Source organism: Podarcis tiliguerta, assembly GCF_965153285.1.
Source record: "Podarcis tiliguerta genome assembly, chromosome: 12".
NCBI classification, from domain to species: Eukaryota; Metazoa; Chordata; class Lepidosauria; order Squamata; family Lacertidae; genus Podarcis; species Podarcis tiliguerta.
This window is the reverse complement of record NC_139545.1, coordinates 53,676,122-53,700,038: the sequence shown is the minus strand read 5'-3', so window position 1 is coordinate 53,700,038 and position 23,917 is coordinate 53,676,122. Positions and strand designations below refer to the sequence as shown.

Sequence of the window (23,917 nt, the reverse complement as noted above, 5' to 3'; positions counted from 1 at the left end):
CAAACTTCAGTTCTCAGGATTCTTGGGGGAAACCATGACTGTTTAAAGTGGTACCATAATGCTTTAAATGCATAGTGCAGATGCAGCCTCAGTTGATTATCCGTATGAGTTTGCACTCTGCCTGTTCATCCACCATGACAACGTAGTGTGTGCATGCTCAGAGGATGACCTCCAAACCATCCTAAATATCTTCGCAGAAGCTTACGAAAAGCTTGGCCTGTAGCTCAACATCCAAAAAACCAAAGTGCTGCACCAACAAGTACAAAACAACCCCTCTGCAGCGCCACAAATCCAACTCAATGGTGTAATGTTGAAAAAGGGTCAACATTGATGCCGAAATCCAGCATCGCCTGAGCTCTGCGAGTGCGGCTTTCTCCCTATTGAAGTGCAGAGTGTTTGAGGACCAGGACATTCGCAGGGAAACCAAAATGCTTGTTTACAAAGCTATTGTACTACCAACCTTACTATATGCTTGTGAAACATGGACCACTTATAAACGCCATCTCCAGCTCCTTGAAAACGGTGTCTCCAAAAACTCTTACACATCACTTGGGAAGGCAGGCAAACTAATATCAGTGTACTGGATGAAGCAAAGATCACCAGTGTCAAAGCAATAATTCTTCAACATCAAATTCCAACTTTGTTGGACTGGTCATGTTGTGCGGATGCCTGATAATCGCCTCCCAAAACAACTACTCTATTCCGAACTTAAAAATGGAAAGCATAATGCTGGTGGTTAACAAAAGAGGTTTAAAGACTGTCTCAAGGCAAATTTCCAAAAATGTATTATAAACACAGACAACTGGCAAACACTGGCCTGCGAGCGCTCCAGTTGGAGAATAGCCTTGATCAAAGGTGTCATGGCCTTTGAAGACACTCGAACTCAGGACGCAAGGGAGAAACGTGCTAAGAGGAAGGCACGCTTGTCAAACCCTCACCATGATCAACTCCTGCCCGGGAACCAATGTCCCCACTGTGGAAGGACATGTGGATCCAGAATTGGCCTCCACAGTCACTTACGGACTCAATCTTACTCGGCTACGAGGGATCGCCAAAGAAGAAGGTGGTGGTGAGGAGTGGAAGATGCCTTTGCCTTCTTGCTCATTGGCTCTCTGCCTGGCAAACAAGCAGGTGGTAGCAATGATACTACAAGAAAGAAGATTCCACCTAAACATTAGGAAGAACTTCCTGACAGTAAGAGCTGTTCGACAGTGGAATTTGCTGCCAAGGAGTGTGGTGGAGTCTCCTTCTTTGGAGGTCTTTAAGCAGAAGCTTGACAACCATATGTCAGGAGTGCTCTGATGGTGTTTCCTGCTTGGCAGGGGGTTGGACTCAATGGCCCTTGTGATCTCTTCCAACTCTATGATTCTATGATTCTATATGGAAAAAGAGGAGCAGGAGGAGCTGGTGATAACTGGGAGGCAGTGTAGCACAGTGGTAGTAGAGTGCTGGATTAGGATGTGGTCTAAATCTCCACTTGGCCATGACGCTCGCTGGGTGACCTTGGGCTACTCACCAATTCTCAGCTTAACAGACCTCATAAGGTGGTTGTGAGAATAACATGGGAAGGGAGGGAGGGAAGAACCATCAACGCCCCGCAGGAAAGGTGGGATATCTATGTAACAATAATGAAATGAAAATAGTGTTGGTGAGGAGGCTGCCTTAACCAAATGCCATGTTTGTTGTGGTCCAGCACTAGCTTGTTAGGGACGCGGGTGGCGCTGTGGTATAAACCACAGAGCCTAGGGCTTCCTGATCAGAAGGTCGGTGGTTCGAATCCCCGTGACGGGGTGAGCTCCCGTTGCTCGGTCCCTGCACCTGCCCACCTAGCAGTTCGGAAGCATGTCAAAGTGCAAGTAGATAAATAGGTACCACTCCGGCGGGAAGGTAAACGGCGTTTCTGTGCGCTGCTCTGGTTTCGCCAGAAACAGCTTAGTCATGCTGGCCACATAATCAGGAAAAACTGTCTGCAGACAAACGCTGGCTCCCTCGGCCTATAGAGTGAGATGAGCGTGCAACCCCAGAGTCGTCCGCAACTGGACCTAATGGTCAGGGGTACCTTTATCTTTACCTTTACTAGCTTGTTGTACATTGGCATAACAGTTCTATAAAGACGCTGCATCAATTTACAGAATCAGGCTGTACGTTATAAACCAGGGGTGACGTTTCAGCCTGAGGGCCACACTCTCATCTGGACAAGCTTCTACAGGGGCTGCATCTCCCTGGTGGGCGGGCCCAGAAGCAAAAACGAATGGCGAAAGAAATACAAATCTTCCCTTTCTGCAATAGGCTGATATCTGCACACAATCTCACCACTCCTTACTCCATCTCGGCAAGCAAAAAGCATTTTTTTAAAATAAATTTGTTTATTGGAAATTTCAACACAATGGTTTTATCAAAAACACATCATCCACATTATTATTATTTCCCCCCTCTATTTTCCCCTCCCCCCCAAACAAAAAAACCCAACCTCCCACCCAACCCCCGGACTTCCCTCAGCTCCTTTCTCTGGTTTCTCAACACATATTTCTATCTGCATGTTATAAAATTGTAAAGATCCTCAAGTTGTCTATCTATATATTACAACAAACAGTTTGTGAATGGTTATTCAAAACCTGCCAAAGAGTCCAGTTCATTTTGTTGCTTCTTCAAATATTTCATAAAAGGTTCCCATCCATCTTTGAAGTGACAGTTATCCTTATCACATAGTTTGTGTGTCAGTTTTGCCAATTCCGCATAATCCATCAGTTTTTCTTGCCACAGTTCTTTCGTCGGGATTTCCTCATTCTTCAATGCTTGTGCTATTAAGACTCTTGCCGCCGTTGTCGCATACATAAAGATATTTTTTAGTTTCTTTGGCAGGTCTTTCCCCACTATCCCTAGTAAGAAAGCTTCAGGCTTTTTCACAAATGTTAAATGGAACATTTTCTTTAGCTCATTGTATATCATTTCCCAAAACATTTTGATTTTACTGCAGTCCCACCACATATGGTAAAAAGTCCCAAGCAAAATGCATTTTCAGTGTTCAGGGACACAGTCCAGCCAGGCAAAAACACTCAAAGACGACACAAAGCAGGGCTTGAACGTGGCAGGAGAGAGCGTGTGGCCTTGGGCGCATCCTAAGGGCCACATAGAGAGGCTTGAAGGGCCACCTTCAGCACCTGGGCCCAAGGTCTCCCTCCCCTGTTGTTAACTATTTCATCGTAGTGTATTCAGAGCAATCCTTTTTTTTTTTAATAAAAAATTATTAGATATTTTATACTTATAAAAGAAAGACAGTAAAAGAAAAACAATACACAAATTCAACAAACAATACATCAACAACAACAAAAAAAGAAAAAGAAAAAAATACAATACAACATAAGAAAAAAAATTCAAAAACACAAATCCAAATTTTTGTATCCAGATCTTTCCTTAGCTTATTTCCTCGACTTCCTCGCACCTCCCTTTTTTTGTATTCTGGTTCAAATTATCTGGTTCAACAAATCCTTTCCCTCTTCTTCAATTTAGTCTGTAATTTATCATAACACAAATTTCCCAATTTAACACATTAACACTTAATGTTCATATAATTCTTAATAACCCTTCTATTCAGAGCAATCCTTACCTGGCTCTGTTATGCTCTTGTGTTCCCATACTTACTGCTTCTTTTCCTTGTTCCCAAGAGCCGAGAATACCTTTCAAGATGAAACTTAGAGACCTGGAAGTTCGGGAGAAGGAATCTGCTTCCTTCCAGTGTGAGGTGCCTGTTTCCAGCACAGAAACCACCTGGTTCAAAGAGGAGACAAAACTCCAGCAGAGCCAAAAGTACAACATTGAGGAAGAAGGCACGTATCGGAAGCTTACAGTCCAGAACGTTACCATGGATGACGATGCTGTCTATATATGCGAAATGAAAGAGGGAAGCAGAACCATTGCAGAATTAAGTGTCCAAGGTAAGTGAAAATGAAGCACATGAAATGCTTTTTCCCTTAGGGTGCTTCCAATGCAGGCATCCCCAACCTTCGGCCCTCCAGATGTTTTGCCCTACAACTCCCATGATCCCTAGCTAACAGGACCAGTGGTCAGGGATGATGGGAATTGTAGTCCAAAACATCTGGAGGGCCGAAGGTTGGGTATGCCTGTTCTAATGCAAGTTGTGAATCTGGCAGCATTCATTCATGATTTGTTTAAATTTATATCCTGTCCTTTTTTAGTCTTCAATTTATATTCCCCAATTTTAAGATAGCTCTAAGCACTCTTGCACTCTCTGAATGAGCATAATGCGTTCAGCTCAGATATTATTATTCTGTCTTATTTCAGTACGTCTAATTCCAGAATCTAAAGAATAACCCCCATGCTATTCCAAACTATTATCTTGTGGCATCCTGCCTTTCATATTTGCTTTGCTGCTGATAATTTATTCAAATTCGTTTCGCATGATTTATCTAACAGACCCTTTTAAGAGTGAATATTGGTTTCTGCTATCGTGCATTGCCTTAACTGGTCTAGTGTTTGCAATCACATTTGATATCCCCTACAACGTGGGTGGCGCTGTGGTCTAAACCACAGAGCCTAGGGCTTGCTGATCTGAAGGTCGCTCGTTTGAATCCCCACAACTGGGTGAGCTCCCGTTGCTCGGTCCCTGCTCCTGCCAACCTAGCAGTTCGAAAGCACGTCAAAGTGCAAGTAGATAAATAGGTTCCGCTCCTGCGGGAAGGTAAATGGCGTTTCCGTGCGCTGCTCGGGTTTTTCAGAAGTGGCTTAGTCATGCTGGCCACATGACCCAGAAAAACTGTCTGTGGACAAACGCCGGCTCCCTCGGCCTATGGAACGAGATGAGCGCACAACCCCAGAGTCGTCTGCGACTGGACCTAATGGTCAGGGGTCCCTTTCCCTTTCCCTTTACGATCCCCACAGACACAACACTTTACAGAGAAATCTATTCACACACACTCAGATAAGAGCTATCAAGTGATGAATGCCCATGTCTGAATGAGCTTTTAGATGGATACCTTACTGCTTCTTAGTGGTAGACTGGGTTTGACAAAAATGGAAAACTGTGGTGACAAGAAGCTAGTGGTGCACCAATAAAGCTGCTAGCTCATTTGCAAAGTTAAGCAGGCTCCAGTGTGGTTTCAAATTGGATGGGGAGCCATGTGTTGAAATTCCTGCATTGCAGGGGGTTGGACTAGATGACCCTCGGGATCCGTTCCAGCCCTCACATTTCTATGGTTCTGTGATATTACGAACCCACAGTGCTGCAGTGGCAAAACTAGCTGTGTGTTGCTCCACTATCTCTCCTTTCACACCCTCAAGAATCCATGTTGTCACATTAAGTGCTTGCCGTGCCTCCTCCTCCTCCTCCTCCTCCTCCTCCTCCTCTTTGAAATGTGAAAACTTCCACCATCCTACATGCTGGGAGTGACTAGCCAAATGTTTCCAGGCCTTGCACTTGGAGAGAGAATACGAAGTGGATGCTGTGTGGGCGTAGGAAGGGATTTATGGCTCTTCTATGTCACACTGTTGCATGAGCAGCTGAGCAGGACCAGTAAAAGCCAGTTCCTGAAGTACAAAGCTGGTCATTTGTGGAGCACTAGGAGGGACGCGGGTGGCACTGTGGGTTAAACCACAGAGCCTAGGACTTGCCGATCAGAAGGTCAGTGGTTTGAATCCCCACAACGGGGTGAGTTCTCGTTGCTCTGTCCCTGCTCCTGCCAACCTAGCAGTTCGAAAGCACATCAAAGTGCAAGTAGATAAATAGGTACCACTCCGGCGGGAAGGTAAACAGCATTTCCATTCGCTGTTCTGGTTCTCCAGAAGCGGCTTAGTCATGCTGGCCACATGACCCGGAAGCTGTACGCCAGCTCCCTCGGCCAATAAAGCGAGATGAGCGCTGCAACCCCAGAGTTGGTCACGACTGGACCTAATGCTCAGGGGTCCCTTTACCTTTACCTAGGAGGGCAGCAGTGGTTGGCCTGGTAGCTCTTGGTTTGGCTTCTGCAGACAATGGGTGGAGAGTGCTCCAGTATGGGAGCCAAATGCAGCTCTAAATGGCCCTTGAGACTCTTTTGTATTTGTGCCTGGATTTGACTAGTTTTTCTGCTGATATAATTAATTGCCAATACTTTGTTACACCATGCTTCTAACGATAGATATTTGGAGTTCTTCCAACATTTTACAACTGTTAACCCACTGCAAACAAACAAGCAAGCAAGCAAGCAAGCAAGCAAGCAAGCAAACAAACGGAATTTTGACATATTGGCCAGGTGGAAACACAAGCAGCTTCCACTTCCATGCCCCTTGAAATTCTCAGACGTCCCTAGCTATGACTGCAGGTGGAGACTAACAAACATCTGTGCGTTGTTGCTGTGCCTTTTCTCAAATGATCTTTAGAGCATGGCACAGGGAGTGTTGAAGGCTGATCGCCGAAGAATTGATGCTTTTGAATTATGGTGCTGGAGGAGACACTTGAGAGTCCCATGGACTGCAAGAAGATCAAACCTCTCCATTCTGAAGGAAATCAGCCCTGAGTGCTCACTGGAAGGACAGATCCTGAAGCTGAGGCTCCAATACTTTGGCCACCTCATGAGAAGAGAAGACTCACTGGAAAAGACCCTGATGTTGGGAAAGATGGAGGGCACAAGGAGAAGGGGACGACAGAGGACAAGATGGTTGGACAGTGTTCTTGAAGCTACAAACATGAGTCTGACCAAACTGCGGGTGGCAGTGGAAGACAGGAGTGCCTGGCGTGCTCTGGTCCATGGGGTCATGAAGAGTCGGACACGACTGAACGACTAAACAACAACAACAACAACAACAACAACAGGGAGTGTTGATGAGAGTGTATAAGGGAGTGGGGCCTAGTCTAGTTGCGAAGCCTCCCAGGATACCTGCTGCACCTTCTTAAAGCTGCATTTGGTACCTCCTGAATCTGTAGGATGGGGTGTTTAGTTTATGGCACTCCAGATGTTTTTGCTTTACAGCCCCCATCATCTCAGACCGTTGCCTGTTCCCATGGGGGCCAGTGGGAGCTGGAGTCCAGCAGCACCTAGAGGGCTACAGATTCCCCACCCGTGATCTTAGGAGGGGCACCCCCCTCTTTCATGAGATGTAGGCTCTTCTAAACAGAGACGTCCTTCCATTTTGTGCATACAAGTAGGGAATGCCACATCTTAGATCAGGGATGGAGAACCTGTCGCTTTCTAGATGTTGCTTGGTTGCAATTCCCACCATCTCTGACCGGGGCCAATGGAAGTTGTAGCCCAGCAACAACTAAAGGGCCACAAGTTGGCTACCCTGGGTGCAAGATGCAGCTGAGGAAATGGAGGGATGAAGGGAGGCAGGGGGATGTTGGACAGAAATGCACAATCTGTCCTGCAAGCCCCAAGTTAATGCCAGTGGCTTGTTTGCTCCAGCCAAAGGTCAGGCAGGGTCTTCTAAAGCAATTTTTTGTAATGCTAGCCTTGATATTGATTGCACTATTTGCTGAGTATATTAAGAGCAGAGGGGTAATCCAGTGTACAGTTGCCTGCATAGTTTCTGTATCGCACCCAGCGTGCCTTAGCAAGCAACTGATAGGATGGTCGTTGCATTTCTACCCCCAGAGACTTCTTCGCAAACAAGAACAACATGGCCACTTTCGCAAACAGCTGCTACCTCTCTCCGCTGTAACAGACGTGGAGTTGGCTGGCTGCTTCATGCACCGGCCTGTACGGCAAGAACGGAACAGCTCCTTCTTCCAGCTGTTGCTTACAGAGAGTTTGCTCGGTTCTGGAGTGAGAGACAACCGCAGTACACACCTTCGTTAATTTATTTCATTTTCATCTCTCCCTTCCTCTAAAGGAAGGTGGGGGAACTTTTCTGAATCAAGGGCTGCATTCTGATCTAGGCAGCCTTCCAGGGGCCACATACCAGTGGTGGGTGAGGCCAGAGGCAAATGGGTGCAGAGGGACACATGAAAATTTAACTCTTGTACAGTAGGTTATTTTCTACACACAGAGAGAGATGTCCCTCCATGTCCTGCACCCTGACAAGCAAGAGGCATTGTTGTTGTTGTTGTTTAGTCATTTAGTTGTGTCCAACTCTTCGTGACCCCATGGACCAGAGCACGCCAGGCACTCCTGTCTTCCACTGCCTCCCGCAGTTTGGTCAAACTCATGCTGGTAGCTTCGAGAACACTGTCCAACCATCTCGTCCTCTGTTGCCCCCATCTCCTTGTGCCCTCCATCTTTCCCAACATCAGGGTGTTTTCCAGGGAGTCTTCTCTTCTCATGAGGTGGCCAAAGTATTGGAGCCTCAGCTTCAGGATCTGTCCTTCCAGTGAGCACTCAGGGCTGATTTCCTTAAGAATGGATTGGTTTGATCTTCTTGCAGTCCGTGGGACTCTCAAGAGTCTCCTCCAGCACCATAATTCAAAAGCATCCATTCTTTGGCAATCAGCCTTCTTTATGGTCCATTTAACGCAGGCACGGCCGGGGATCTCCCTCTTTGCCGCTTCCAGCTGCTCCAGGACCAATGCCTAAGCCAATACTGCTCATCACTTGTAACCAATAAAGTTGTGGCCATATTTAGCCCACTAACCTTAAATATCTGTGTCATGTGTCTTTATTTCCACTGGAGGGAGGAGGGAACTTGCCACACAATGGGGCTAGCTTTACAAGTGGGTGATTCGAGCGCAAATCAAGCCTAAGCCAATCCTATAGCCACTTACCTGGTGAGTAAGCCCCATTGAAATCAGTAGGACTTGCTTCTGAGTAGATGTGTAGAAAGTTTAAGAACTTTTAAAGAAAGCTCAATCATCACGGAGGCAGGTGAATCTCACCCATTACTAGAAATAAGGCCAAGCTTTCCAAAGCACCTTTGAAGTAGTACCTGATACCGTGAACTTAGTTTGTGTTTGTGAAACCTGTGTGTATGTGTGCGCATCTATGTATGAAACAAAGACACAAATATGTGTATAGTATTGGCGTTCTTGACATAAACTACATAGGACACACAGTTAACATTTTCCATATATAGATGAAACTCGAAAAATTAGAATATCGTGGGAAAGTTCCTTTATTTCCATAATTCAACTTGAAAGGTGAAACTAATATATGAGATAGACTCATGACATGCAAAGCGAGATATGTCAAGCCTTGATGTGTTATCATTGCGTTGATCATGGCGTACAGCTTATGAAAACCCCAAATTAACAATCTCAGAAAATTAGAATATTCAAGAAAATCAGCAAAACAAGGATTGGGCCTCTGAGAAGTAGAAGCATATCTCACTTTGCATGTCATGAGTCGATCTCATATATTAGTTTCACCTTTTAAGTTGAATTACTGAAATAAAGGAACTTTTCCACGATATTCTAATTTTTCGAGTTTCACCTGTATTTTAAATTGCAAATCCTCATATCAATGTGGTCTTGGTTATTCACTACATTTCTCTGAATTCCCTATGTGCTAACAAAATCTCCATCTGTCACTTCACTAGTAATAATACAAATAGTTATGTAGGATTCACCTCTGTAATTTATGTGCACAGGGTTTTAAATCTCTACGAATTAGAAAAAGTGATTTAAGCAATGTTATATCTTTTAGGTCCTCGTATTTAAATGTTCCGCTAATTTTTTAATTATTATTATTAAAAATAATTTCTTTAAAAATCTCCACCCCACCAAAGGGAATATTATCAAGAAACTGCCAAGGAAGACTGCAGTCAGCATAAATGACACGGCGATATTCTGCGTGGAGCTGGAAAACAAGTGCCAGAAATTCCGGTGGCTAAAGAACAAGGAAGAACTGAAGCCCAACAGCAGAATTGCCATCACTTCATCCGGCAAAGAGTACAGCTTGATAATCCGAGACTGTAAAATGGAGGACTCGGCAGAGATTGTGTTTGTGGCTGATGAGTGCAGAACGTCCACCCAGTTTACTGTGTCCGGTGAGCTGTTTTCTCTTCCTCTATGTGAAACCCACAGGGTATGGTTGCTCTGCAGCTTATGGTATAGGCCAGCACTAGGATGAGGAAAGTGGTACGCGGGTGGCGCTGTGGGTTAAACCACAGAGCCTAGAACTTGCCGATCAGAAGGCCGGCGGTTCGAATCCCCGCGATGTGAGCTCCTGTTGCTCGGTCCCTGCTCCTGCCAACCTAGCAGTTTGAAAGCACGTCAAAGTGCAAGTAGATAAATAGGTACCACTCTGGCGGGAAGGTCAACGGCGTTTCCATGCACTGCTCTGGTTCACCAGAAGCGGCTTAGTCATGCTGGCCACATGACCCGGAAGCTGTACGCCGGCTCCCTCGGCCAATAAAGTGAGATGAGCATTGCAACCCCAGAGTCGGTCACGACTGGACCTAATGGCCAGGGGTCCCTTTACCTTTACCTTTAGCTTTAAGTCTTAGGTTCCAGGGCTTCTCAAGGGACAAAGCTGGCCCTCTTGTGGAGGACTGGAACACAAGCAGATCGCCTGAAGAATAAAAGTTTCAGCCACCTGTTTGATGCAGCAGGGCGGAGCACTTCTCCACCAGTCCATTTGTTTAATATATTTGTGGAAAGAATATATAAAAATGCACTATGGAAAATTGTTTTCAAAACATGCATATTAGTCAAAACTGCATCCAAATATTTCTTATGAGAAATTTGTTGCTGAATTTTAATGAGGATTCTGAAAAAATGCAAATTGCTGTGATTCCTAAGCAAACCCAGAAGCTGTTGACACCCTAGTGACACGACAGTTGCATGTTGCTTCCCTCTCATGCTGAACAAAACGATCTTGCACCTGAGAATGCTCTTTCAGAGGAGGTGGGGATCTGACTAAATGTTACTAAGCTTAATGAGTCAAGGGTCAGTACCTAATATCTGATTTCAGTATGTAGCCAACCTACCGAACCTGAGCTGGATGCTAAACAGGCCGGCACTTTGCAGCTTTGGCCTTCCCATTAAACTTCAGGGGGGGATGACAGTATATCGTGTGACACTGATATATATATTTATGTAGATAGCTAAGGAAGGAGGGTGTACCAGGCCAAGGTTCCCTATTTTTATTCTGTGTCTTATGAAGTCTAATGGCTCTATTAGAAAAGTGCCTTGTTTGCTTCATGGAAAATCCTGGTGGTTCCATTTTAACATGCTTGTCACATTTAGGCAGTGCCGGATTTATGTACAGTGGCAGCATTTGTAACCCACGTCTGTGCACGTGCGGTTTGCGATTCAGTGCTTCTGCGCATGTGCAAAGCGCAATTTAGCACTTCTGCGCATGCGCGACTGCCAAAACCCAGAAGTAACCCGTTCCGGTACTTCCAGGTTTCGGCAGTCCGCAACCCGAAAAAAACGCAACCTGAAGTGGACTCAACATGAGGTATGACTGTATAAGCTAAACAAGCTATAGTTTCGGGCCCCACTCTCTTGGGCCCCCCCAAAAAAAAATTAAAGGAAGAAACAACTGGATGTACATTTCCAAAATATAAGATAAAAAACAAATAAAATAAAATCTACATACAGCAACAGTGTTTTGTGTTGTGTAGGCTCCTATGATGTAAGTCAGGGGCCCCGCCTGCTAGCCTGCTCCCTAAAATATCACTGGTTTGCTCATTTCTATGAGAGCCAGTGTGGTGTAGTGGTTAAGAGCGGTAGTCTCGTAATCTGGGGAACCGGGTTCGCATCTCCGCTCTTCCACATGCAACTGCTGGGTGACCTTGGGCTAGTCACACTTCTTTGAAGTCTCTCAGTCCCACTCACCTCACAGAATGTTTGTTGTGGGGGAGGAAGGGAAAGGAGAATGTTAGCCGCTTTGAGACTCCTTCAGGTAGTGATAAAGCGGGATATCAAATCCAAACTCTTCTTCTTCTTCTTCTTCTATTTAGGGTGCCTACATTCTGCATGCGCAAATGGCTTTAGATACCTATTAGGTCCATAAATTACCACCTATTCAACACAAAAAACAGTAACAATTTGTTGTTGGCAAAGGACACCTGGACATATAAAGGGGCCCATTACCTTCAGTAGCTTAGGACCTCATCAAACCTAAATCCGGCCCTGCATTTAGGTTTTAGCCATTTTTGGAGCCACTGCCCCACTCACCAGCCATGGCTCTGGCATTTGGTTGCGGATCCCATGTGCTAACATGGCTGTGTCAATCACAGTGGAACACAATGAGCTTAGTGTAATTTGGCTTTTTGTCAGCATCTGCAAGAAGGACCTTCCTTGTCGAAAGGCCAACTGTGCCGAAGTCTGCAATCACCGTATTAAACAACAGGGATGGCAGCAGAGAGAGGCTTGTGACAGGCGTACCCTCCAATGTGTTGACTCGGGAAACCAGTACACGTGTCTTCCCAGGCCTGTTCCTCATGACCTGTGCGATCTCGCAGAGCCCAGAAGTGATTGCTGCGATCTTGCACATTTTGGGCACCCTGCTGAGAGCAGGGAGCCCAAAACTGATTCAGCAGTAAAGATCAGGTTTCCTGGGGGGGAAAGCGGCTGGAAAAGTGGAAGTCTGGATTAGCTCTTAGGCTAAAAGGAAGCAAACTTAAAGCTGGGTGTATTAAAATAGCTGCAATGTATTGTAGGGTTTGTCCTCCCTGAAGCAAGGGTGAAGAAGGCTGTGGAATTTTGTGGTAGCTGGAGACAAGGACTGATGTCTGGCACAGCATGACGTTTAGCGCGTTGCCTCTGGCATTGATATGTCTGTATCCCTAAATGATCTGGTCTTGAATGATCTGCATTGGCTCCCAGTACGTTTCCGAGCCAGTGGCGTAGCGTGGGGGGTGCAGGGGGGGCCGGCCGCACCGGGCGCAGCATCTGGGGGTTAGGGTTAGGGTGCGCAAATCCACGGGTTAGGGGGCGCAAATTACTTGCCTTGCCCCGGGTGCTGACAACCCACGCTACACCACTGTTCCGAGCACAATTCAAAGTGTTGGTGTTGACCTTTAAAGCCCTAAATGGCCTCGGCCCAGGTATACCTGAAGGAGCGTCTCCACCCCCATCGTTCTGCCCAGACACTGAGGTCCAGAGCCGAGGGCCTTCTGGTGGTTCCCTCACTGCAAGAAGTGAGGTTACAGGGAACCAGGCAGAGGGCCTTCTCGGCAGTGCCGCCCGCCCTGTGGAACGCCCTCCCATCAGATGTCAAAGAGATAAACAACTACCTGACATTTAGAAGACATCTGAAGGCAGCACTGTTCAGGGAAGTTTTTAATGTGTGACATTTTAATGTATTTTTAATCTTTGTTGGAAGCCACCCAGAGTGGCTGGGGAAACCCAGCCAGATGGGCGGGGTACAAATAAATAATAATAATAATAATAATCCTGGCTTTTCAAACAGATCAACTTGTTTTTTCCTCTTTTTTCATACTACCCAGCTCCAAAGAAGCCTCCATCGCATCCACCAGTTGACCCAGTGGTGAAAAATAAAACAGAAACCTCAGTGATGCTATCCTGGTCCCCGCCTAAGATGGACCGCCCCATCACTATCGATGGATATGTAGTGGAGCGTAAGAAACTGACTGGATTCACTTGGCTGAGATGCCATGAATCCCCCGTTCCTGAAACCGAGTTCACTGTGAGCAACCTTGCTGAAGAGGCTGACTACCAATTCCGAGTGTCTGCGGTCAACAACTATGGCCAGAGCGGCTACCTTGACTTCCCAGGAACCCTGCACCTTGGTGAGTATGAAAAGAGGAGGTGCTTGCAGTCCTTGAGGTTGGGTGCATAGACCTGCTACATCTCATGAAATGAAGAAGCCATTGGAAGGTAGTGAGCTGGATGTGAGCTTTAGGGCATCAAAAGTGATTGTTGTAGTGGGTTGACTATGTGGGAATGTTCAGGGATGCAGGAGAGGATATATTGTTTGGTTATAGCCTTTCCAACTTTTGTAAACAAGTTCACAATTTAGCAGAGTAACATTCCCCTTTTTAAACTCACAGCGGATGCGTTTGCTCAGGCTCGCCAAAGCCTCTATAATAACTGTTCTGGTATTTCCCCCTAATTCCCTCATAAAAGATAAGACACGACAGTCTTCTATAAAAGTATAAAAAGAGTTTACTCACACATCATTCTGTTCACAATCGGATCCCAGAAGGCAGACTTAGCTTAGAAAAGTAACATACACCTGGAAACTATCCCATAAGGAGACAGTCCCATTGTGGTCTCTTGGCTGGAGGCCAAGAGAGCATCTTTGGCTAAGCAGATGTTGCTTCTTCAATGCATGTAGTCAGAGAGAGAGAGATGGCTGCCCTGCCCTGTGTTTTTGTCATTACCTGCACAGGTGAGGCCACACCCACCTCTAGTCATATGCAGAGGAAGTCTGTCCCAGCCCAGAAGGAAGCAGGAAGTTTACCTGCTGGCTGGACAAACATTCCACCCATGTGTAAACATGTTCACTCTAGGATGTTGTACTTGACTGCCCTTGTGTTTCACATCCCACAGACTATTCAGAGGTGAACCTAATATTCAGCAGTAACTTATTCAAGGTTTTTGGTATGATTTAGTAAGGTCCTGATATGAGTTAGGATTAACCTCCTCAGGCTGGTCTCGCAGGATCTCTGAGAAGTTGGTTAGGCTAAGAGCCACTGAGGAAGAACAAGTTAGATTGAGAGTATTGTGGAGGGTAGGAATGATGGAGGAATTTAATTTTTGTGAATCCTGCTTCTCACCTCCTGGGCTAATAGGTGGATTGAAATGTAATTATTCTTTAGAGTTTGCATTTCTCCTATTTTTGCAAGACAGTTCTCATCTCAAAAAATGTGAGCCAATAATAATTTCTCTGGTCATCCAGTGGCCCTGAAGCCCGTGAAGGGGGAATACCTTACCCGGTAGAGTTAAGGGAGAGAACCCCAGCAGAGATTTAAAACCAAAAATATGCAGCAAAGCACGGAAACACAGACTGGCAGATCTTTAAAATATGCCCTTCTAAGTTCCTCCCAAAGTTCCCCTCTTCCCCAGCATAGAAAAAGACCACACATTTGGTAAGTTAAAAAAATGGTTTACTTACAAACTCTTCAAAGGTCTGGTTCATGTGCTTTTTCATACATCAGTCAGAAAACACAGGCAGTAATACTTGGCTTAGTTACAGTGGTGAAAGTTCCTAAATTATTTTTGCAGGAACTCTAGATGAGCTTCTCATGTAGACTGATGTACAACAATAGAATTGATTACCTTCCTTCCAAGGTGAGGGGGAGTGACCTAGCTAAGCCTGGCAGGACACCTTACTCTATGGAATTAACCTCTTCATGCCTACTTAAGCATGTTGATTATATGAGACTGGTTATCTCACAAATGTACCGTATTGTTCGTTCTATAAGACGCACTAGACCACAATACACACCTAGTTTTGGGAGGAGGAAAACAAGAAAAAAAACCATTCTGAATCTCAGAGGCCAGAACAGCAAGTGGGATCGCTGCGCAGTGAAGGCAGCAATCCCTCTTGCGCAGCCTGCATTCGCTCCATAAGACGCACACACATTTCCCCTTACTTTTTAGGAGGGAAAAAGTGAGTCTTATAGAGCAAAAAATACCTGTTTTCTGAGTTGCATTACCTTTATTTTTTGCCTAGTAGTTGGTCATTTCAACTGCATTTTCTTCTTCTGTTCCACAGAACCAGTACTGGCTGTGAAAAGCCCTCTGAGAAATGTAGAAGTAGCGCCAGGCAGGGATGCAATCTTCACTGTTGACCTCACTAATACCTGTTCCGGCTCGTGGTATGTTAATGGCAACATCGTGCAGAACAGCGATAAGTACATCATTACAAGAACCAAAACGTCGCACAGCCTCACTGTCAAAAGGGTCACAAGTGTTTTCAAAGAAGCAGAGGTGAAATTTGTCGCCAATAATCTTGAAAGCACTGCCAAGATAAGTTTGAAAGGTATTTTTATATGCATATTTCTTAGGATTTTTTTTTATTTGCTGGGGAGAAGCAAAGAGCTGTGTTTCAAAGCTTGCAAGCTCTGCCTTAACCACCCAGATGTATGAGAAAGTGGAGACTCAGTTGTTCTCGCTAGTACATCTGGAAGAATAAAGGGGTCATCACTTGGGACCAAAAAGATCTTAATGTAGGCACCAGGCAAGCCTGACTGGGGAGGCCATTCCATTCCATTCCTTTGTGGCTTAGGACCCTCGTATCTACGGAACCACCTCTCCTGGTCTGCCCCGCAGAGGACCTTAAGGTCCATGAATAATCATAGTTTAGAGGTCCCGGGCCCTAAGGAAGTCAGATTATCCTCCACCAGGGCCAGGGCCTTCTCAGTGATGGCTCCGACCTGGTGGAATGCTCTGTCCCATGAGACCAGGGCACTGCAGGATTTAACTTCCTTCCACAGGGCCTGTAAGACAGAGCTATTCCACCTGGCTTTCACTTTGAACTTAGTCTGATCTTTTATTCCCCTTCCTTCCCTCACTCCCCTTTTTATGAAGATTACCCACTCTGGGATCCCACAGCTAATTCTCCCCTGGTCTCCTCGCTGGCTCAAATAGGACTAATTTAGCCAGCTAGCCCTAGTGATCATATAGCGTTTATTGGATGGCTTTCCAATAATGTTTATTGGATGGCAGGGGAGGGTTATTGTTTTTGTTTGTTACTATGGTATGCATTTTTGTGTTTTTATATTGTAAATCACTTTGTGATGCTTGGATGAAGAGAAGTATAATAATAATAATAATAATAATAATAATAAAATGGGATGTTTAAATATTATAGAATAACAGCAAAATATTTAAACAAGCCAATGTTTGTATATATAGAACTCATCAGTGAAGACTTGGAAGCCGCCCAGAGTGGCTGGGGGAACCCAGCCAGATGGGCGGGGTATAAATAATAAATTATTATTATTATTACTTGTTCTCTTAGCCCTTTTCAAACCATTGAATAATAAGATTATGTATTTGCCTGACTGGTCAACTTCTATGCATGGAATGGGGGGGGACACCATCTTGACTTTTGCCTCAGGCGTTAAAATGTCTTCAGCAGCAAAATGTCTCCTTGCAAGTCTCTTTCTGCCCTTTACATTGCTGCTGCTGTGGAATTTCTTTGAGTTCATTCCACATGTTCTCCCCGCACCCCATGAAAGCTCTAATGCCTTTATTACAATGTCAGCATTGTTTAAATCTTCAGATTTTGAATTTGTCTAGAATGCAAATTTCAAAGTCCAACCTTTCCCCCCTTTTTAAAAAAATGAAATTAAACCTCACTCTGCTTCAGATTTGGGGAAAAAAATCACCTGATTTTCCAGTTCATGCAAAATGTTGTTTCAGTTGTATACTCAATCCATTTGCGCCCTTTGCTGCCAACTCTGTTTTGCACCTCAACTTACTTTTCTAGACGAAGTGGCAAAGTTTGTCAATGAATCAACCCCCGGGATCAAGGTCAAGCTCTCAGAGAAGTTTGAGCTGGTGTGCGAGGTCTCATCAGAGAACGAGCCCGTCATATGGAAGAAGGGTAAAAAACCTATCAGGCTGGACCAGAGAGTGACATTTACCTCTCAAGGAGTTAACAGAAAGCTCATTGTCCACAATGCACTGAAAGAAGACGAAGGGATTTACACCTGTGAAACAAAGGATGACAAGTTAACATTCCACGTTGAGGTCGAAGGTGAGTAGGGGAATCTGATTGCTTCCTTTTCGCCATGACATAGCAATGTAGTCATCCTTCCTTCACAAAAATCTCGCTGCCAATATATTTCTGGTAGTTGAACAGCCACTTTTGTTATTCTAGTGTAACTGGTCACATGCGGAGGAAGTCCGTCCCCAGGAAGTTTACCTGCTTGCTGGACAGACATCCCTCCCCATGTTCTAACATGTACACTCTAGGAATGTTGTCATTGACTGCTCCTGTGTTTACATCCCACAAACCCCTTCTCAGGCAATACAACATTATACAAAACATAAACAACTTTATTCAACCACCCAGAGTCCCAGCTTGACACGTAGATTCTGGAAACTCTCTCTTGGTAGGGGTTTCGTCAGGATGTCAGCAGTCATCTCTTGGGTGCTGTAGTAGGATAGTTCCACAAGTCCATCCTGGATCATCTGGCGTATGTAGTGGTATTTAACCCCAATGTGTTTTGTTCTGGCCAGGAACTTCTCACTCTGCGTCAGCTTCAGGCAACTTTGATTGTCCTCCAGCAAGCTGACAACCAGTAAGGTGGCTGGTTGTTCAGGACTGAAAGCAGATGAATATGTTCAGGTATAGGGAATCCGACGGCAGAAGATCTAGGAGTGGCATGTCAATAGCTATGTTTTCAAGGGAGCTGGGTTGTGTAATAAACAAAAATCTGCCCTTCTTCCCTTATGGGGGACACAAGAGCCCTTATAAAGTCCTTTGTAGGTTATCCATCGGTCAGAGAAAATAACAGAGGCCAACCAGAGAATATTGAGAAGCAAAGCAGCTTGTAAGTTTGATCTTTATTGAGCTGTTGCAACAGGGTGCTCCCCTCACACGCAGGAGAAGGAGGAGGACCCAGAACAAAGGTGTTCCCGCCCTTATACAGTGATACCTCAGGTTACATACGCTTCAGGTTACATACGTTTCATGTTACAGACTCCGCTAACCCAGAAATAGTACCTCGGGTTAAGAACTTTGCTTCAGGATGAGAACAGAAATCGTGTTCCGGTGGCGTGGCAGCAGCGGGAGGCCCCATTAGCTAAAGTGGTGCTTCAGGTCAAGAACAGTTTCAGGTTAAGAACGGACCTCCGGAACGAATTAAATACTTAGGTACCACTGACATTTTAAATTGCCTGCCCTGGAGTCCAAGACCACCACTAGAAACATCATACATACATCACAGGAAGGGGTGTAGCTCAAGACCACCCCCCAGATACATCATACCTACATCACAGGAAAGGTCGGTCTACAACAGAAATCTGAGTGCGTTGTTTATCTCCTGTCTGGCAGGTTACCTGTTAATGATCACTTGATTGGATTACCTGGGGAGCCTAGCCAGTCTTTTGTAATGATAAATAATTAGTTCCTGAGCCACGTCACAGGCTCACCCTATTCATACACAGACATATGCTTAAGACAGGATTTGTGAACAAAAAGACAACGGGGAGGCTTTTCCATTTTCCTTCGACCTTGCAGAGAAATATTTGAGGGCAATTTGGGAGGGACAAAATGGTTTCAGGACTTTTTCTGTGGGGTTTCAGACATGTGGTTTATATATGCAGTTATGAACATTTATTATATACAGTGGTGCCCCGCAAGATGAATGCCTCGCAAGACAGAAAACCCACTAGATGAAAGGGTTTTCCGTTTTGGAGGTGCTTCGCAAAACGAATTTCCTATGGGCTTGCTTCGCAAGACGAAAATGTCTTGCGAGTTCCTGCGATTTTTTTCCGCTCCCCACCCCCTTTTTCTAAGGCACTAAGCTGCTAATAGCCTTTTAGCAGCTAATCCGCTAATCCCTTAAGCCTTTAATAGCCGTTAAACTGCTAATAGTGCTAATCCGCTAATCCGCTAATAGGGTTGCTTCGCAAGACGAAAAAACCGCTACACGAAGAGACTCGCGGAATGGATTCTTTTCGTCTTGCGAGGCACCACTGTATATATATAAGACCTTAATTTTTTTTATTTCAGTTGCATCGAAGCAGCTAGGCCATATTTCACCTTCACTTTATAGTCTACTTTGTAAATATAGGACTGATAGCAAGGAAACTTGTTGCAAGAGATATTCCACCCCCTCCCTCTGGAATACAATGTGTTATGTACTGAAGTTCTCACCCTGGGCCAGCAGGGGGATACTGTAGATAGTTTCCACTCAGGTCCACATATGCAAATAAGGGATTGAAAGTGACGTTCAGTGACTGGATAGTTACAGAAAGTTGTTTCAGTTGCGTTGTAGTGGAGCCCTATATAAGCAGGCTGGCTGAACCCTTCAGTTCAGTTCTGTTCTGGCCTGTGAATAAACAAGAGCTGTTTGAAGAATTGCTGTGTCGTCTGATATGTTCACCCACAACTTAACACAATGCACACGCACCTGGCTGGCCATAGCAGGAAACAGGATATAAGGCAACCTTTCCAGGGGCTGCATGTCAGTGGTGGACAGGGCCAAAGCAAAGCACGTTGCTCTGTAATTTGCTTCCTTGTCACTGCCGTCTTGGGCAGAGGGACTATTGGCCGTACATTCCTGAGGTCTGCTCCATGACCACCAAGAGCAGGGCGTCTAGCACTGCTGCTCCAATTCTTGAAATTCCCTCTCTTTGTATTTTAGGCAAGCACCCCTACAGTATTATCTTTTAGCTGGTTGCCTTTTTCTGTAGTGTGTTTCCCAGCCATGTGTTTGTGCAGCTGAAGTTGGTTCACTGTTTAATTTTTGTACTTTATTCTGTGTAGGTTATATTGAGTTTTAAGTTCTTAAGTTTTGTGTGTGTGTATGTGTTAGAAATCAGTAATTAATAAGCATGGACCAATGGTACCAAATAGTATGGGAAACAGCCCTACTAGAAAAATTAACCAATAAACTGAAACTGACACGGGGACAAACAGAAGAAGACGCCTTCACCCCGGTATGGCTCCCCTTTATCACATACACAGCCCAACAAGACAATGACAATAATCCACCAACAGCATACAAATCAATATGGCTAACCTGATCCAAAACACACACACACCTCACTCACACACGAAAACAAAGATCACCACAGCCAACCACATCCTAGGCCAACCCCAACCTCTCTCACTACCAAAGAAACACAAATGAACAGCAGGGAACCTGCACGAGCAACACTGACACCAAACCCTACATACATTAAGCAAAATAGAAACATCGCCCCCCATCTCCCCCCCTCCAATCTCTCAACAAATGAAACTGATTTGTAAAAATGTTACATGGAAAAAATACGAGAAACATTACACATACTTCAAAAAAAAAAAGAAAGAAATCAGTAATTAACTGCTGTGCTTTGGCATGTGTTTTATTTTCCCCACTGCAGAGCCTGTGCCTGTGTTTGCCAACAAGGAGAAGGTACAGAAAGAGATCAAGGTTACCTTTTTAGAGAATGCATCTCTTCTCTGCGAGGTATCCCAGGAAAACACAGAAGTGAGGTGGCTCAAGAATGGGAAGCAGATAATCTCCAGCAAGAAGTTCAAGATAGAAGCTGAAGGAAAGACCCGGCGGCTGATCGTGCAGCAGGTAGAAAAAGAGGATGTCGGTGATTACACCTGTGAGGCAGCTGGCCAAAAACTCACCTTCAAAGTTGTTGCAGAAGCTGCAAAAGGTTTGGATGTTTTCGTTTATATGGTACTAACTATATTTAGGACTGCCTTTTCTGCTCACCAAAGTCCACACCCCCCAACACACACTCTTATCTCCTGGGCTACCAACCATGAAAATTTGCACATCCCACATTCCTTGATGGTCTGCTGCTAATTTGAATGGAAATGGAGAGCAGGTAATGTTGAGGTATAATGTAGCAGCCACTGGAATGTCAGCCCAACTGACTGCCCTATTGGGCATCATTTTAGAAGGTTTTTTTTATATATCAATCAATCAATCAATCAATCAATCAATCAATCCAGAGACCCAACAAATCATTACAAAGCAATGCACAGTTCATACAGCCTACCTCCAGGTTAAACAAGCATTTTGTTCAGACTTAAAGATAGGGATCATTGGTTCTTGCAACCACCGATAAAAACTTCGACACTGCTAAGGTTCTAGCATTTGTCCGGTCTTCCAATAGGAACCTGACATAGTGAGCCTCTGATTTCCCCGGGGAAGGTACCAGAAAGGGTAATATCAGTTCAGCCCTGGCTTGCTCATATTTTGCACAGTGCAGCAAAATATGTTTTATGGATTTGATGTCTTGAGCACACGAGCAAGGTCTGTCCTGGTAGGGAACTTTTATATATATATAGTGAACAAGTCCTTAACACTGTATCCATGATTTGAAAAGGGGACTGTTGCCTACAAACAGAGTTTATAGATCCGACTGCTGTGTTGTGCTGCAACCTGAATTTTGTGTGTTAATACACAGGAGACTAGTGTTAGAGGAGAACTTGCCTTTTATGGGGTATATTAAAAGGGATTATAGGTTAATGGGGAAACCTTGATGTGCTGTAAATTGGGAGTTTAGAGTTACAGTCCTTGTCCTCTTTTCTCCCTCCCCTCGCCACAGTTGCAGAAGTTGAGGACGCATTTGTCAACAAGGAGAAGGTCCAGAAGGAGATCAAGGCTGCTGTTTCAGAGAACGCCTCCATCAGCTGTGAGGTAGCCCAAGCCAAGACAGAAGTGAAGTGGTTCAAGGATGGGAAGCAGATAACCTCCAGCAAGAAATTCAAGGTAGAAGCTGAAGGGAAGACCCGGAGGCTGATTGTGCAACAGGTGGAAAAAGAGGATGCTGGTGAATACACTTGTGAGGCTGCTGGTCAAAAGCTCACCTTCAAAGTCATTGCGACAGCTGCAAAAGGTTTGCCTTCTCTCCTTTTATACCTTACTGCTTTACATTTGGGGCTGCCTTTTCCACTGACCAAAGGCCAACCCCCCACCCATGACTTTCTCCTTTTACCTTGGCTGCCTATGTTGAAAAAAATTTGCATATCCTGCACTCCAAATTCTGCTAAATGAAATGGAATAGGAGAGAATCTCATGTTGGGCATTAGGTGGTAGTTCTTGGTACTCATCCTCTCTCTCTTGCTTGGGCATCACTTACCGTACTTGTCCAAAGGTGACTTACAAATTATTTTGGGAGGGTGTGGATATTGCTGCAGGCACAGAGTGGCTGAAACGGCAGATGGGTCTTCTGTGTGATATCCCTGCTGTTAGTGTTTTACTGAGTTCCCATACAAAATGAAAGAATTCCTATACAGTGGTACCTCGGGTTAAGTACTTAATTTGTTCCGGAGGTCCGTTCTTAACCTGAAACTGTTCTTAACCTGAAGCACCACTTTAGCTAATGGGGCCTCCTGCTGCCGGCACGCCGCCGGAGCACGATTTCTGTTCTCATCCTGAAGCAAAGTTCTTAAGCTGAAGCACTATTTCTGGGTTAGTGGAGTCTGTAACCTGAAGCGTCTGTAACCCCGGGGTACCACTGTATAGGAAAGAATTCCTAAGCTATAAAACGGAGCTTAGAGTTATTGATCTTTGCTTATTTTCTTCCACCTTGCCACAGTTGCAGAAGTTGAGGATGCATTTGTCAACAAGGAGAAAGTCCAGAAGGAGATCAAGGCTGTTGTTTCAGAGAACGCCTCCATCACCTGTGATGTGGCCCAGGCCAAGACAGAAGTGAGGTGGTTCAAGGATGGGAAGCTGATCACCTCCAGCAAGAAATTCAAGGTAGAAGCGGAAGGGAAGACCCGGAAGCTGATTGTGCAACAGGTAGAAAAAGAGGATGCTGGTGAATACACCTGTGAGGCTGCTGGCCAAAAGCTCACCTTCAAAGTCATTGCGACAGCTGCAAAAGGTTTGCAAGTTCCCCTTTATACCCCACTATATTACATTCCCATTCATAACTTTTTCCTTTCCCCTTTGCTGCTGCTGATGGAAAAAATTCACACCCTACACTCCATGTTCTATTTAATGAAATCATAGAATCAGAGTTGGAAGGGACCACAAGAATGATTTAGTTCAACCTCCAGCAATGCAAGAATCTTTCTCCCAATGTGGGTTTTGAACCTATGGCCCTGAGATTAACAGTCTCATGTTCTACCAACTGAGCTACCCCTCAGTGTTAAGGAATAGGAGAGTAATTCTTGGTATTCAGCCCCTCTGCCTTACCTGGGTATGACTTATTTGTTCCAAAGATGTATCATGCATAATTTTTGCAAGGTGTGAATACTACTGCAGGCCATCTTTTAATCAACAAATGAGCTGAAAAAGGAGATGGACCTTACATTTCGCAGTTTCGCTGCTGGTGTTTTGCTTCACACCTGTACAAAATGTGAGTATTCCTTGCACTTTAGGCAGGCGACCTGAACAGGCTGATTTCCTCTTTAACACAGATGGATTGTTCTGTGAGCGATGGATT

The 23,917-nt window shown here is 45.0% G+C and overlaps 1 protein-coding gene across 1 annotated transcript in view; it reads left to right on the top strand.

Moving 5' to 3' along the window:
• Positions 1 to 23,917, top strand: part of OBSCN (obscurin, cytoskeletal calmodulin and titin-interacting RhoGEF) — a 263,533-nt gene that overhangs the window by 21,185 nt on the left and 218,431 nt on the right. The window contains exons 3-10 of the mRNA XM_083405850.1: positions 3,666 to 3,935; positions 9,652 to 9,912; positions 13,324 to 13,626; positions 15,558 to 15,824; positions 17,277 to 17,546; positions 20,885 to 21,169; positions 22,070 to 22,360; positions 23,063 to 23,353. Coding sequence (XP_083261976.1) covers positions 3,666 to 3,935; positions 9,652 to 9,912; positions 13,324 to 13,626; positions 15,558 to 15,824; positions 17,277 to 17,546; positions 20,885 to 21,169; positions 22,070 to 22,360; positions 23,063 to 23,353 — 2,238 coding nt within the window. The remainder of the gene's footprint in view (positions 1 to 3,665; positions 3,936 to 9,651; positions 9,913 to 13,323; positions 13,627 to 15,557; positions 15,825 to 17,276; positions 17,547 to 20,884; positions 21,170 to 22,069; positions 22,361 to 23,062; positions 23,354 to 23,917) is intronic.